Here is a 17,301-nt window from a genome sequence, read left to right on the forward strand (position 1 = left end):
TGGTGGAATAAACTTATTTTAGCAGCTGTGTAAAAATGTTTGTACTACTTGATAACAGATGGAGTTAGTTAGGATTATATCCTTGTATTTCTTACTAATATTATGACTTATATAATTTAATGATAAAAAAAAATGCGTAGTATGATTAAAAATCAGTACAGAACAAACTGACTAGATTGCAAATAATTGGTTGCACTGTACCTGTGCAACTTACCGTACTGCATGCACGTATGTACACACACAAAATTGTGGATTTGGGATTCGCTTCTTATTTTTACGTGGTTTCTTTTTGGTCTGTTTCGTAGTTATCAATTGTCAATGTCAAATCTGATCTCAAACTGTCAGGTCAGCTAATTTTCCATGAATGATTTCATTTCATGATATTGTGTGATATTATTTTTTTGCCTAACCTTATCAATGTTCAAGACGCCTGTAATAATGAATATTGCTCCTGGATTATTGTTGAACTGTTTATAAACAATACCTATAGGGCCTGCGGGCTCCGTGCGCAAGATGTCTAACGACACAGCGGAAGCTCCAAAAGGTACGTTTTTTTACCAGACCGTCGTCAAAATTAGGCTATAATCCTCTTCTCGAAGAAGTCATGGTGTTGTCTTTTTCAAGCCGAGGTCGTGGGGGAGAACATCACCTCGACAGTGGATCAAACGCGGCGCGAATTGGAGGAGCAATTTAACGTTCAGCGGGCGAAAATGAAAGAGTTATTTTTACAAAAAGAAGGTTCGTGTTTCCATCAGATGGTGCAGGATCTGGCATGGTATTGCCCTTGTGTTCATGTTACTCACTAGCATGCATCTAACCATTGAGTGGTAGTTGGCTGTTAACATTTGAATTGTTGAAAATTTTCATAAAATCATGTAAAATTGTTGAAAGTTGAGCTTGTAATTTTTTTGGCCCTGTGTTTATTAAGTTGGCATGATGTGTTTAACAAGTTACAATAGGATTCATATGATAACCTTCCTTTAAAAAGAATAATAGTTTTTTCAGAAACACATCAGCCTACTTTGTACCATACCGTCCATGTGGGGCCAAATGATGGCTTTGAACTAAATTTTATGACAGGTGTTATACAAGGTTATTCAGTGTAGGTGATGTGTGTGATCCAGATAGAATCATTACACTTTTTATGTGTAAGGAGTAGACATTCAATATAAATCACTCTTTGCTGATTTAGAAATGGTTTCGTATTGTATTTACTCATATGTTGCTAATTAACAATTAAGAAGTGATTTGGTGGCGTGGTGATATTCAGGTCTTTCATAGCACAAGTCCACTCCCTGCATCATCTTCTTTTCTAAACCACACATTACATAATGTATTTGTTTAGTGGTGAAAAGAATATTTTTCAATTTTCATTATGACAAATAGTTGTGTCCTAGTTGGAAGATTCTATCTAGTAAAGCTTTACCAGTTTGGCTACATAATATCTTCTATATCTCCATGCTTAATATTATAAATCCAAATATGATTGTGTTGTCTGTCATCTTTACCTCTAAAGCTGATAGCATCATTAATTTTTTTTTTTCACATGTATTTGTATAAATTCAGTCAGAACTTCGCTATATAAACTCTGCAAATGTTTGTTCCAGTAGTAGTACAAACCCAGACAAATCGTATGAAATAACCTAGATAGCAATTTTTCTTTGTTTCTCATATTGGTTGTTGAAAGTGTTCTGCAAAAATTCACATAAGTTGCATTTAGATACGTATAGAAAATAAGAGTGATTAGACTGATATGGAGGTGAATAGAAGCCATTTGTAAATACTTAGATAAAAAGGGTAAGGGTAGCTTAAAAGTAGCATCGGCTTGGGTAACTGTAAGTATATTATGATTTACTGTAAAATAGCAACTCAAACAAACAAAATAAAGTACCAACTCAAAGAATATTACAAGATCAAATATTACAATTTTAATAATACTATGAGTGATACAATAAATATGATGGAAACAGCCCTTCAATATATTTATTTAGTGCCTAAGACCATGTAGCTCCTTTGGAGGTAGTTTTTAAATCTCTTAAATAAATAGTTATAGAAATTAACCCGCTTTCATGTTTGTATACTTGTGCTTGTCATCTTGTTATAGTGAGTGCATTAACTTTGTATGACTTAGAATATTTAACGAATGTGTGGTGGAGGTGAAACTGCATGGCAATTTGCCTTCTGTGGTTGATCTCAAATCATTCCTGTATTCACTAAATAGACTTAATATTTATAACTTTTTAATAGGAAAAATAAAACAGAAAGTTCAACAAAATGTATTTAATAGTAACAAGAGCTAAATATATAGGAAAAAAATAAATGTTTTATTTTGAGTTATCAACTTTTTCAAAATACTTTAGTTATGAACTTCACTCACTCACTTCACTCTTCGTTGCTGTTGTCCGAAACACCTTCTCAATGTTTCCTTAATTCACAATTAATTCATAAAATTTTCCCCACTATTTTTTAAAAGTTGTATGTTCTCATTTAATGCTCTGAAATATTCTTTCACATAATCAAATACTTATCAGATTTTAGAATAATGTAAAATAAATAAACTTATTTTGTTTCTAGCAATTTTTAGTAAGTAAAAATATTTTATTAATTCATTTACAAATACAATGTTTTATTAACTTTCATATGGAGGATTTGAGAATATGATTTAAACATTAATTTCTCATTATTCTCAGCACTTGTATTTAAAAAATGTAAAATGAAAGGGTATTTGTGAAAGTCAATTAATTGGTACCATACCAGGTAGTTTCCATTCCGAGTGCGGATGTGCCATAGAATATGAACACTATGCGACTATGGGATAAAATACTTAACTGCTGATAGGCAAGAAAAGGCTAAGGTGCATACAGGAACATGCTAAAAAGAGAAAGAGAAAACTTCCATTCAAAGTCTTACCCATGATACTTATATTGTTATTTGACTCAAATAATTTCCTATCTGTTGTTGTGACGTTGCAGAAGACATGCGCAAGATGATACAGGAGAAGGAGCAGCTGCAGTCCGAGGTGGTGGGGCTCCGAGAGGAGCTGGCCCAGCTGGAGAACCTCAGCCAGAACCAGCGCAGTGAGATACAGAACCTGCAGCTACTGGTCAGCGGTCAGTCCCATATCATTATATAGATAGAAACATTTATTTGCCCACCATTACACACAAGTCACAATATAATAACATATAATAATCTAGAACTTAATTACTTACTACATGCAATGTCGTATGCCACAGAAACAAATTGGTTACCACTGAGATCAATGATTTTATTCAATGGCTACAACATGTCCTACAGCTGAGCAAATGCATCGACTCACTTTCCATGTATTGTTGTCTCTGGTCTTGTCCAACCATCCCAGTTTGATGATTGCTTTGTAATATTTATTCATATACTTACAACGATTGCTATAAATTATCTTCCAGTTTTTCCTGAGCGTTTTAGCGTTGTCCGCCCTTTGTACCATATCTATATTATTCTATTATTATAAAGAAGTAAGCGTTTGCGGGTAATCTCCGAAACTACCGAACCGATTTCAAAAATTCTTTCACCACTAGAAAGGTACATTATCCAAGATTGCTATAGGCTATATTTTATCTCAAAATTCCTACGGGAGCTTTGAAATAAAAATAATATATTTTACTACCAACACGGAATACTGCTGTAATTATAATTATGTTTTGGCACGAAATGTGTTGCTCAGATTTCATAAAAAAAATATAGAAATCGTAACTTTTTTTCATAAATTTTATTTACACGCTCTCACAGTCACGTCAGTTTGCTTGCTACTAACAATTTATTTATGATAGCAGAGTACCATTAATTTTATCAAATTAACACATAGTTATCAATCACTAATTAATAATAAAAACCGGTCAAGTGCGAGTGGCCTAGCGCACCTAAGGCATCGCAGCTATTTTTTAGCTATATATTTGCAGTCTGTATTGAAATTTCATGATTCTAGGTCAGTGGAAACCCTATAAAGTTATGATTCCCTTGCGAAATGGTAAAATATGTGATATAAATGTTCATACACTTTGATCGCGACAACTTAAATTTTTTTCGCAGACGAAAAATATAGTTCACCCGAGATCACTATCCTGTCACTATACAAAGTATAAAACAAAGTCGCTTCTCACTGTGTTTTTGTCCCTATGTATGCTTAGATCTTTGAAACTACTTTTTTTTAATACAGAGGGGTTTTTTTTATATAGAGTCATTCAAGCAAAGGTTTAGGTGTAATGTGTATTTTACCCGAGCGAAACCGGGACGAAACGCTAGTTTTATATGAATTTGAACGTATGCCTCGATACCTCGATAGATTCCCGACAAAAAGAGACGGAAAATGAAGTGATCCTATATGAGATACGATTTTACATTTCAAGGAACGGAACACTAAAAATCTATAACTCGCGAAAGCTTGATACACTGTTATTGTATTCGAATATAGTTTGACGTTGTATCGTGCTGTTAAAAATGCTCCCATTTTGTTCCCTATGGGGTAACAAAGGTACTGCAATGTTTTTTTACAAGCTTTCTTTTAACTTGCCCCTGTTATGCCGACTGCAATATCGGCAAACAGTTCGCCAAATTTTGACAGTTTCGACGTGCATTGCTGGTAAAAAAAAGGTTACAAACAACGCAACGTACATTGCGTTGTTCATTAATCGCGTCTGCGCCTGAGTTCGCTGAAAGTGTAGAGGAGTGTATGTATGTTTATGTATCTTTCACGCAAAATCTACTGGCCCGATTGTTATAAAATTTGGTATAAGGGTGGAATATAACGTGGAATATCACATAGTGTACTTTTTATCAATAAAAATATATGATTGTCGCCCGTAGAGACCCTAGAGGTGTCATCGTCAGGGTCGGAGGAGGTGCAGCGGCTGCGGCACAGGAACCTCGAGCTGGAGCAGCTGCTGCGACAACAGCAACAACAGGTAACCTCACTCATACACTAAATTCTCGTAGAATTATTCCGTTCTACACCTAGAGACATTACCAAACATTTGTGTGAATGAATTTATTTATTTCAGAATCCATGTGTTAAAAATGTTAGTTATGTTATTTATTTCGTTTCGCTCATGCTAGAGAGAGAAACGCATATTAGAAGTATATGAGAAGAAAAGAGATAGAGTGCTAAAATCACTGATCCGGTTTTACGACACCTATCTGGGAAGTTGTATGGAAATATTCGATCACATTCGGCTACGTTACCTTTATAGTACGTTACATAGTAGTTATTACTTTTCTTTGTCTTTTTTCTACACTTTAAATGATTTCAGCATAAATTATGTTTTTGGTTTAATTTTCACAACACTTATTTAATGTTAACTACATTTAACTTACCACCAAGAAACAGTATATTACTTAATAGGTTTGTGCCGACATGCAAACGAAATGGTTGGCCCTGGGGCTTATCAAGCTCCTGCTGTGGTGCATACATCAGAACACATGCCTAATCGATAAATTAGCATATCGGCGTTATGTTTAGTCCCCTCCGAGTTAAATGTGGCTAGATAGTGTGGTGTTTTTCTTGCTATTATCAAGAATTTTAAGAATATTTTTTCAATTTTATTTATTGGCACACAAAACAGTTTAACAACATAACATGTTGGGCTTAATTAATACAATGGTTACAATGGCTGGTTGAAAAACCAAGAATGAAGTGCGCACAGCATGATTTTCATTATTGACAAAAAGAACAATATACTTTAAATGATAATCAAACATATATGAAGTTATATCTAGACATTGGCTGTGGACATGATGCATGGTATTTTTGTATTAAATTTACTGTATAATATAATTATAATCGAAATTTAATTAAATAAAATGAACAAAGTGAAATCAATGTTCAAAAACTTAAATTAGTTCAATATTTACAATCATATTCAACTTCAATATTGTTCAATTTTTTTATTCAAAATTACCAATTTATTTAAAAGTAGTTACAACAAAATATTTTTGTTGCAACTATCAAAATGAATGCAATATAATGCTTAAAAATTAAAATCTAACCAATTTTAAAAAATCGGGCACATTCCATGTATTTATTAATTTTAATTATTGATGATGATGTGATGTACAGTCAACAGCAACAATGTCAAGCTACCCTGTATTGATCATTACATACGCCGTGGCAATAGAGCGTGTTTGCAATGTTGGTAACTTGGTGTGTTCATGACTGTATATATGTAAAACAAAAAGTAAACGCGTCCGTGTTGTGACGCAAGCATGTCTAACTCCACCGTGTTGTGGTACTTGCGGTGCGCGCAGGAGCTGTCGCTGGCGCCCGCCACGTTCGTGCGCTCGCTCGCGCGCAAGCTCGGCGCGGAGGCCGACGAACAGCCCAACAAGAAGGTATCACATATTACAGATTAATAATTTTTGCTTAATACCGAATTGGTACGTAATATTAAGTGGGTTTCCGGTTAAGGAAAACATCGTGAGGAAACCTGCACACTGGTTGATTATTATAAACTCGTGTGTGGAATGGAGAAGGCAATGTCAAATCGCTCCATTAATAATGCCAAGAAAGTTATGTGTTTCATTCCATGTAATGACCATGACCCTCGGCCATGAGGAATACGACTTTTAAGAAATTAAGTGGATGGTGCCTTGGCTTAAGTCGCAAAATGTCCTTTTCGTCAAACGTCCTCTGGTCGCAAAATGTCCTTTGGAAAATCCTTGTAGCTGCTTTTGACAACTTTGAGATTTTCATGGAAAATATGCACATAAAATGGAGAAGTTGCCACGTAGCCACTTAAAGGAGACATTTATCTTTAACCCCTATTATCAATCTGACTCGTATAAAGTAGTTATATACCATCACTTGAGTTATGTCTTTTTAAAGTTGCTCTTGACCTCGCCTGCCGTCCCTGACCTGACCGAAGACCCGACCGACCTGCACGTATAAATCAATTTGTGGCCGTCCAAATCAAAAGGGACCTTATGGCGGCTGGCACTTAGGTCCTTTATTGCCGTTGTTCGAATACAAAACAACGGCAATAATGGCGTAAGTGCCGGGCGCCATAAGGTCCCTTTTGATTTGGACGGCCACATTTGTTTTCATTTCATTACAACTACCGATTACAGTCTGGAAGTATAAATCTCAATTATATAATGAAAATAAAAGTTGGTTGGAATCGAATAGGAAACTGAAGGAGCGTGTTTGATTCCAGCAAAGCTCAGAGGAGGGCGAGCTGCAGTCCATCATTCAGCCTCTGAATGACGAGATCGCGGCCTTGAAAACCAAACTCAGGGACACTGACACGCAGCTGCAAGAGGCATTGGTAACGATATCTTACATGCTTTTATCACAGCCGACCAACTTTTTCCCTTGGTTCTTAGAGTCGAATATCGAACGCCTCTACAAAAAAAAAATCCCAATCAAAAGAATAGAACATTAGAAAAGATTTTCAAAGCCCAGTCCCCGGCTTTGAAATACTTTTCTATTGAAATCTTACAGCCAATTTTAAACGAAAGCGCACTATGGCGCTGTCATAAAAGCCAATACTGTCACAGTTTTGGCTACACACCACACGTCTAAAAAAGAATAAATCATTGACAGATCTTGCACCCCCTGTCATAGAGATAGCGATTTTGATACGACCTCGATAGCCTATATAAAAACCATCCCTGTTTTACTGATGTCAGATATGTCTTGCAAGTAATCGTGCAGAGCAACAGGCAACAGCTAGTATAATCGTAAGTTACATATATTGCAATTTTTGTTGATTTTTCATTTCAGAAAGAGAAATCAGCGGCGGCTGGCAGCACCGCGCCCGCTGGCGTGCCCAGTGGAGACAAGGCTGAGAAACTAGAAGGTATTATTATGGAAATATATAAGTATATATATAAATATATATATATATAAATATATAAGTATGTATTTGACGACCTCGGTGGCGAAGTGGTAAAGTGCTTGCCTCTGAACCGAGAGGTCCCGGGTTCGATCCCCGGTCGGGTCATAATGGAAAATGATCTTTTTCTGATTGGCCCGGGTCTTGGATGTTTATCTATATATGTATTTGTTATAAAATATAGTATCGTTGAGTTAGTATCCCGTAACACAAGTCTCGAACTTACTTTGGGGCTAGCTCAATCGGTGTGATTTGTCCTAATATATTTATTATTTATTTATATATTGTACTCCCAATACGGACTTTTCATTGAAATAAATTACTTTTTATAGTTCTTTCAACAAAGTGAAGCTGTATATATCCCAATCCCAACTAATAAATAAAAAACGAATAAGTTTGTTTATTATCTCTTCACGCATTATATACTGGGCCGATTATTGTGTAATTTGGTACACGGGTAGAAAATAACTTGGAATAACACATAGGGTACATTTTATCCCGAAATTCCCACGGGGGCGAAGCCCCGGGGCGCAGCTAGTAAATCATATTTACCAAAGCTACATAGTACTAGAATTTTGGAACGACCTCTGCTGTGAAGAAATGCCAAAAGACACAGTGTTGACGCCATTAAAGGTGCCCTTTGATTTTGGAAACAGCAGATTAGCTTTAACCCCTATATATTATTCAAATAAATATATATTTACGGTCTGTCAAGAAAGTGATAAATGAGGGCGCTGTCTCCCGTTGGCTGGCAACACTGGGACCATTATCAACCAATGTTAACCATTCTATTTGGTATTGCAATGGCAAATAAATTCTGTTCCGTCTAAAATTCCTTTACTTTCTGGACAGACTTTCCTTTTAACTGCCTTTGCTTTAATTTGAACAAAGATGTATAGTTTGTTACAACTGTCAGAGTTTGTAATGTACGTCACTGTCGCAGCGACCGCGCGCGCGCGCGCATGCGACATGTGCGCCAACTACGAGCAGCAGCTTGTTGGCGAGCAAGCTCGAGCTGACGCCGCGCGGGACCGCGTCGCCGGGCTCGAGCGCGCGCTCAAGCTGGTACGTCACTTACATATTTTTTGCAGTGACAACGATCAGACAGTGTACAAACATACAGTGTCGTTGTGTATCCCCGCTACTTTCACAGTACAATGCTCTACGGACTTTAAAGTTTTAATTTGGGAAGATGTAGCAGACACATTACTAGTTTCAACCGATCTCGATATAAACACACGCATGCATATTGTTAGGAACACCGACGCGGACATTGGGTAAATTGAAAGCTAATTTAACATATCTTGAACTTGGAACTGACCTCTTCGCTACTGCTTTTTTACTAGAACAATACATTATTATGAAAACCCATTATCGGTTCTCAATGAGAGAATTCTTCAACAGTACTGTTACTGTACTGTGTTGAATGCAACCAGATCTCCCTGACGACGATAATGAAAATATAACAAAAACCTTAAAATTAACGTTGTTGTTGGCAACACTACAGACAAGTGGCCATCCCGCGCTCCTCTCATCAAACGTCACAAGGACACATGGTCGACGGGACTGCAGATAATGAGCTATCTGTTCCAGGCGACTGAGGAGCTGGAAGGCGTGCGGTCCCTGCACGACGAGACCATCGGCACGTGGAGGGACGAGAGGGCCGCCTCGCAGCAGCAGCTGGAGGCGCTGGGGGACGCTGTGGAGCAGTGCAAGGCCGTGCTGGCCGCTCAGGTATGTACACTGTCGCAGTGGAGGCAGAGGGCCGCCTCGCAGCAGCAGCTGGAGGCGCTGGGGGACGCTGTGGAGCAGTGCAAGGCCGTGCTGGCCGCTCAGGTATGTACACTGTCGCAGTGGAGACAGAGGGCCGCCTCGCAGCAGCAGCTGGAGGCGCTGGGGGACGCTGTGGAGCAGTGCAAGGCCGTGCTGGCCGCTCAGGTATGTACACTGTCGCAGTGGAGACAGAGGGCCGCCTCGCAGCAGCAGCTGGAGGCGCTGGGGGACGCTGTGGAGCAGTGCAAGGCCGTGCTGGCCGCTCAGGTATGTACACTGTCGCAGTGGAGACAGAGGGCCGCCTCGCAGCAGCAGCTGGAGGCGCTGGGGGACGCTGTGGAGCAGTGCAAGGCCGTGCTAGCCGCTCAGGTATGTACACTGTCGCAGTGGAGACAGAGGGCCGCCTCGCAGCAGCAGCTGGAGGCGCTGGGGGACGCTGTGGAGCAGTGCAAGGCCGTGCTGGCCGCTCAGGTATGTACACTGTCGCAGTGGAGGCAGAGGGCCGCCTCGCAGCAGCAGCTGGAGGCGCTGGGGGACGCTGTGGAGCAGTGCAAGGCCGTGCTGGCCGCTCAGGTATGTACACTGTCGCAGTGGAGGCAGAGGGCCGCCTCGCAGCAGCAGCTGGAGGCGCTGGGGGACGCTGTGGAGCAGTGCAAGGCCGTGCTGGCCGCTCAGGTATGTACACTGTCGCAGTGGAGGCAGAGGGCCGCCTCGCAGCAGCAGCTGGAGGCGCTGGGGGCCGCTGTGGAGCAGTGCAAGGCCGTGCTGGCCGCTCAGGTATGTACACTGTCGCAGTGGAGGCAGAGGGCCGCCTCGCAGCAGCAGCTGGAGGCGCTGGGGGACGCTGTGGAGCAGTGCAAGGCCGTGCTGGCCGCTCAGGTATGTACACTGTCGCAGTGGAGGCAGAGGGCCGTCTCGCAGCAGCAGCTGAAGTAGGTTTTTCTTATGCCTACATATCTTTCGTTTCTCTCATACATGAAAGAGAATTACGAGAAAAAACGGGACAGAGTGTCTTTTGTCCCTCACACATTTTAATATATGTATAAGACCTACATTTGTTAATTGACGTCCTTGGAGAAAAGGCCGCGGTGAAGTTTGTTGCGCCGCTTCTTCTTCACTTGCGCTTTGGAAGCCGGCAGTAGACTTAGTTTAAGTAATTTTTTGACGTCAATAATTGATGTATATCATCCTAAATTGAATAAAGAATTTTGAACTTGAACAATGTGCCCAGTTTTACAACGCCCAATAAGTCGCTTTGTACAAGATGGGCGGGGGCTGGAGTCACGATTTACGACAAGTTTTCCTTTTAGTAAATTCTGGCAACTGTGTCCAATAGAAAACGATAATTATCTCTAATGAAATCAATTCTCTAGTGTAGCATAATTATTAGTACAACAAGTCTTCTCTTATGAAGACAGAAATTATAAACATTTGTCCTCGATTTATATTAAAATGTTTCGATAAAAATGTTTCGATTTACGACCTTGTCCTCTTCTAATTATCTTGTTCTTAAAAAGTTAAATTATGTATAAATAATAAATGTTAAAAATAAAGTAAAGCGAAATCGATCTTCATTATTTGAATAAATGAAATTTGAATTGAAGCTACAATATCTTTTGTCACTATTACACTTTACAGAACGAGACAAAAGATACTTCAGCTTATAGTATGCTATTAATAAGATTGATGTAACATGAACTGGTGAACACCCAGGTGTCGGCGGCCGCGCAGCGCACGCAGCAGGCGCTGGCGCACGTCACGGAGCTGACGGTGCAGCGAGAGACGCTGCAGAAGAGGCTCGACGCGTGAGTACAGGGCTCATTCTACATTCTTCATCAACTTATCTATATATTTTATCCTAGCGGAGTACTTGAAAATTAATCTTATTCTAGTAACTTAAGACTTGTTCTTGTTTGCGCTTTTTTCTGAAGAGTGATCCTTCAGTATCCGTAGCACATACGGTTATCATAAAGATTTATATTTACGTACTTGGACTATAGAATAGAACACGTCGCAATTAATTATGCTAAGTTTCGGTGGAATCAGTCACTTTTGACGTAAATTTTAACCTGCGCAGAAAAATGCAAAATATTCTAAACGACGGCGGCGCCCAGGTTAAAGTTAACGTCAAATTTGACGTCTGCTGCAACCCATTGAGTCTTAAGGATTTGAGACATGTTTAAACAAAAAATGTATTCCAAAACATGTTTATTTGTTGCAGGTTAGAAAGAGACAATGAAATGTTAAAAGGTTCCTATATGAAGAAGGCGATAGAGATGCAAAACGAAATTATAGATCTGCCGGACAATGTCGAGGTAAGTGCTTATTCGTACAAGATACTGTAGTCATGCGTTGTACTATGTCGGTCTTCTTCTTACCCGAAGAGTGTTGACGTCAGGCAGGGGTCGTAAAATCATAGCAAAAATTCATAATTTCTCGAATGTTAAAATTGTCAACGTCACATTTTCAATTTTGAATTTAGTCTAAACTGTCAATGTGACGTTGACAAATTTGACATTAAAGAAAATATTTTTTTTAATAATTAGGTGATGACTAAATTTATACAGCCACAGGCACACACAGTTTAAAATATTTTTGTAGTAAGACCTTATACGTTTCGTAGGAGTTACAAGAGCATATCCTGCGGGTCCGTGAACAGCTGATCTTCAGCCAGATCGGGCGAGAAGAAGCCGCGCTCGGGGAAGAAGAGCTCCGCACTCAGCTGCTGGACAACGCGGCCAGGTTCCGCACGCAGGACGCTGCGCTGGCGGCCGTCACGGAGAAACTGAGGCAGGCCAGGTAACTCCAATGGATAAATATTTTTATTTATTTTACCTATTCATAACGTAGATTAATTGTGTTTAAGGTTTTTTTTATTAGTTTCATTTCATTTGTGATTTGTCCTAATATAATTTATTTACGTAACAAATTACATTTATTGATCATTTAAAAATCATGAAAAAATACACAATCTGCATATATCCTTACATATTATAAAGTCTTATGCCGTGTCTGTCTGTCTGAATCTCCTACGTTCCGTTATATATTATTTTCCGTTATTCCGTTTTTTTTTCGGTAACACGTTTCTATTCGAATCGTATCTCTGTGTTTTGGCACCGACAACGTAGGTATATTGACGAGTTGACGCATGGTCATGTCCCCGCAGACAGCAGCTGGAGCAGGCGGAGGCCGAGCGCTCGCAGCTGGCGGAGCTCGCGGACAAGCTGCGGAGCTCCGGCGACATGATCGAGGCTCTACTCGCGGACAAGGTGAGCCGTCGTCTACACTCACAAAACTATAAAAGCATAGGAATATTCGTATAATTGCAGCGCAGCGGCATTGTTGCAGTCTATTAATTATCACTATGATCTTAAATATATTTTTTAATACATTTGTTATACACGTGACATATGCTTTTTAACTTACTTTTGAAAAGAGATGAAAAAAATCTGGAATCGAGCGGGAATTGAACCCGCGCCCCTGTCTATCCGGGACAGTGCTCTTGACCACTGAGCCATCGAGACCATGTCGTTTCGGCTGAATTAATTAAGATTAGTTTCAGACAGACAGGGGCGCGGGTTCGATTCCAGATTTTTTTCTTCAACACTCTTGTGTTGATTAGTTAACACTACTCTCATTATTATATGTGAAGGCAGAAGCTTAGGGTCGGAGTCAGACATTTCAAAGACAAGGTCGATTTAACGAACTTTGAATTTATTCCATAAATTAGAATAATTACAGTAATAAGTAATTAGATATACAGCACAATAATTTGCAACAGAGCGCAATTACAACATGTGCATGTGTAGTGGAGGCGAGGGTAGTGGAGGCGGGGGTAGTGGAGGCGGGGGTCGCGGCTTCACTTGTGGTCGGGGTTGCTTACAATACGTGTTGTTTACAATGGTACTATGACGTCGCGCCGTCATATGTGTGTTATCTGGATCATACATATGTTTTACGATCTTCTGACCTTGTGATCTACCGTGTTGTGACAGAATCGTCTCCAGAGCGAGTGCGGCGAGCTGCGGACGCGCGTGTGCGCGCTGCAGCAGGAGCTCGGCAACAGCGAGAGGGTGCAGCAGGACTTCGTGCGCCTCTCGCAGTCGCTGCAGGTCTGGCTCGGCTCATATCTTGTGCTGGTTGTGTATGGATTGCCATCGGATTCAAGTTCAAAATTGTCGTAATTTTTGACGTCAATAAGCGATGTATATCACTAAGTCTTTGAAGAAAAAAATGAAGGATTGTACATATAATTTCGTAGAGTTAATGCAATCTGGATCCAGTGTGAAAAAAAAATACCGAAAAAAATTGGTTACAGCGTGAGACCGGCATTTGGAATACTTAAAAAAAAGAGTTAGCTAATAAATGCTACGTTTGTCAGGTACAACTGCAGCGCATTCGCGAAGCCGACACGGAAGTGCGGTGGCAGCATGACGAGGACGTCAATGAGTGTCCGTCCTGCCATGTCAACCTGCCCAATGTCAAGAAGAAGGTACAGTATATGAAATAAAATTCAAATTAAATTAATTACGGTGAACAATCAGTGCTTAAGTAAGTGGTAAGAGTACTGGCCGGTAAGGCAGGAGGCGTGCGTTCGATTCCCGCCCGAGTCCCAAAAGTTATTTTCAAAATTGGTGTGATTATCGTTGCAGGTGCACTGCCGCCACTGCGGGCGGATATTCTGCGCGTCGTGTGTGTCTCACTCCGTCCCCAGCGGGCCCCGGGGCGCCCCCGCCCGCGTGTGTACAGTGTGCCGCACGTTGCTGCAGCCCCACACGGCGCCCTACTTCAGCACGGAGCCCCCGCACTCCCCCGACTAGAGCCCGCGTGTGTACAGTGTGCCGCACGTTGCAGCAGCCCCACACGGCGCCCTACTTCAGCACGGAGCCCCCGCACTCCCCCGACTAGAGCCCGCGTGTGTACAGTGTGCCGCACGTTGCTGCAGCCCCACACGGCGCCCTACTTCAGCACGGAGCCCCCGCACTCCCCCGACTAGAGCCCGCGTGTGTACAGTGTGCCGCACGTTGCTGCAGCCCCACACGGCGCCCTACTTCAGCACGGAGCCCCCGCACTCCCCCGACTAGAGCCCGCGTGTGTACAGTGTGCCGCACGTTGCTGCAGCCCCACACGGCGCCCTACTTCAGCACGGAGCCCCCGCACTCCCCCGACTAGAGCCCGCGTGTGTACAGTGTGCCGCACGTTGCTGCAGCCCCACACGGCGCCCTACTTCAGCACGGAGCCCCCGCACTCCCCCGACTAGAGCCCGCGTGTGTACAGTGTGCCGCACGTTGCTGCAGCCCCACACGGCGCCCTACTTCAGCACGGAGCCCCCGCACTCCCCCGACTAGAGCCCGCGTGTGTACAGTGTGCCGCACGTTGCTGCAGCCCCACACGGCGCCCTACTTCAGCACGGAGCCCCCGCACTCCCCCGACTAGAGCCCGCGTGTGTACAGTGTGCCGCACGTTGCTGCAGCCCCACACGGCGCCCTACTTCAGCACGGAGCCCCCGCACTCCCCCGACTAGGGTAAGCTTATGAAATAAATGAAATCTAATTATACGTCAATTTACAAAAGCGTATACAAAACTCGTTAATGGATTTGAAGGACGATATAGATTATTTTTATTGTTAATTTTTTTCTTAAATTATTTTTCTGACACTAGTGCTATCTCAAAATACTGGAATAATGAAATGGGAACTTTTTTTGTATAAAAAAAGTAATTTAAATTGACATACTTAACTGTTCCATCTCCTGATACTGGAATAGTTTTGACACTTAGCGAACGCATCATCCTGAGTTTTAAAGTATACAATGTTGAACAAAATACTATAAATACGTGTTGAGGCCTGTCTTGAACTTAACAAAAGTATATAGCAAAAACCAAGTGAATGTGATTAATATCTGCAACTTGCGAAGGTTCTAAGACGTTACGGAAATGTGCCTTCACGTATAATGGTGTGAACTAAATGGTTTTACGAGGCACCGTTCTACCAGCCAAGTTTTTCGTCCATTATTATTGTCTATCTCTTTCAAATTACGTGATTACGAAAGAGACAACAATATTATTGGGCAATTCGTTTGAGAGTTGGAATGGCGCTATTATGCAGTTTACATGCTTGACAAACTTCACGGCAGATCGACGTACACTTCCTATAAAAATACTAAGTCGCGATTTAGTTCATAAACTCTTGTGACAGTCTTGTGTGACCTAACAATAGGTCTTTCGAAAATCTCGATAGCGGTGTGAACACCATACGATAGTATCGACAACAATATTATTACTATTGGTTATTGTTTTTATCGTTATTCTAGAACGATTGTATCGAAATTATATATATCCTATAGCTTGTTGATACTATGGATTTAGTGACAGTGGGCTATCGAGATAACTACATTGTCGATGAGATCTGACGGGGTTTGCCGAGCATGTGCGCCCAGCTTTACGATCATAAAGTGAAAATAATGTGTAAGAACAAGAAATAGTTAACGTAGTTAGTAAATACCATTTGAATCTTCAGTAAAAACGAATTTTAACCGAAGAATAGTTGTTTATTTGCTACATAGAATATACTTGTAGTATATGGGTCTTATTATTGTGTAGTACAAAGCTACCTACGGTTTTGCGTTATATTATAACTGTACATACTACATTATAACTCAGTCAATTAAAGAAGGAAACAACTAATGGTATCGATCTGATTTATATCATAGATAGAGATTATCTGAGAGTGTTCCCAAATTTATTCACGGCTATGACGCCTGGAAGCCCGACGATTAATAAATAAACTTCGATATTCGACGTCAGCCCACTTTGGGAGTGCTGTTGTTATTACAGGTTTTTTATTCTTTAGTAAAGATAATATATTTTGCAGTGGTCCTAGAAGTTAGGGCGGGAACCACACACAGACGATTTTACTTACCTCGTACACAAACTTTATTTTTAACAACTACCAATTTTAATCCCTTCTTTAATTAACAAAGTTATATTATACTAGAGTTAACGTAAGATCTGACTGTGTTGAAATTCGTTTCTAGTGACGTCCTGTTCCCGTGATATCTAATAAGTAGGTATTAGTGTATCCAGCAAGAGTATGTTTCAACCTTCTCAAGTTTTGTATTTTATTGCAATATTGTTTTGTTAATCTGTCAAATGTGTTACTTGTACAACGGAGCAGTTCAGCCGCTCACTGACAACAAGTTTGGCACCAAAAACATTATTTTTAAATCGACTTTTTAAGCCTTTTACAGAATAGTGTACTTTGACGCAATATTACTTTCAACGCTTTTATGAAAAGAAGTCCACTATTGGACAAAACACGTAGATGTTTTCATTTGTTTTCCGTTGAATTTCCTTAATTTGTATTGGGCTTAAAAATAGTTCACTGATAATTTGTATTATGTTATTTATTGGTGCTTTGCGTTCTTCATATGATACATATTGTGTATGTACAAATGGTGTTATTTCCTTTGTGTAAAGTTTCGGCTAGCGAATAGACATAAGTTGTAACATAACAAAGTTTATTGTAAATAAAAGAGCTACACGAATAGTAAACACTTATTATTTTTAAACTAGATGTTAATTAAAGAAGTGGTGGTGTAATGGTTAAGATCGAAAGGTCCCAGGTTAGAACTCTCTACCACTCTTGCCATATGAGTTTGTATA

The 17,301-nt window shown here is 40.5% G+C and overlaps 1 protein-coding gene across 2 annotated transcripts; it reads left to right on the forward strand.

Annotated features, from left to right (window-relative positions):
• Positions 1 to 318: 318 nt before the first annotated feature.
• Rbpn-5 (Rabaptin-5) lies at positions 319 to 17,190 on the forward strand. Of its 2 annotated transcripts, XM_053754214.2 has the most exons (16): positions 319 to 544; positions 625 to 738; positions 2,973 to 3,110; positions 4,843 to 4,940; positions 6,280 to 6,363; positions 7,185 to 7,295; positions 7,754 to 7,829; positions 8,809 to 8,930; positions 9,459 to 9,599; positions 11,352 to 11,443; positions 11,860 to 11,953; positions 12,262 to 12,437; positions 12,805 to 12,907; positions 13,634 to 13,750; positions 14,020 to 14,130; positions 14,291 to 17,190. In XM_053754214.2, the coding sequence occupies exons 1-16, from the start codon at positions 514 to 516 to the stop codon at positions 14,456 to 14,458; spliced, it is 1,776 nt and encodes a 591-aa protein (XP_053610189.1). In that variant the 5' UTR covers positions 319 to 513; the 3' UTR covers positions 14,459 to 17,190. The 2 variants fall into 2 exon arrangements, with proteins under 2 accessions (XP_053610189.1, XP_053610190.1); XM_053754215.2 differs by lacking the exon at positions 625 to 738.
• The last annotated feature ends 111 nt before the right edge of the window (positions 17,191 to 17,301 follow it).

This window comes from Plodia interpunctella, chromosome 13 (genome assembly GCF_027563975.2).
Source record: "Plodia interpunctella isolate USDA-ARS_2022_Savannah chromosome 13, ilPloInte3.2, whole genome shotgun sequence".
NCBI classification, from domain to species: Eukaryota; Metazoa; Arthropoda; class Insecta; order Lepidoptera; family Pyralidae; genus Plodia; species Plodia interpunctella.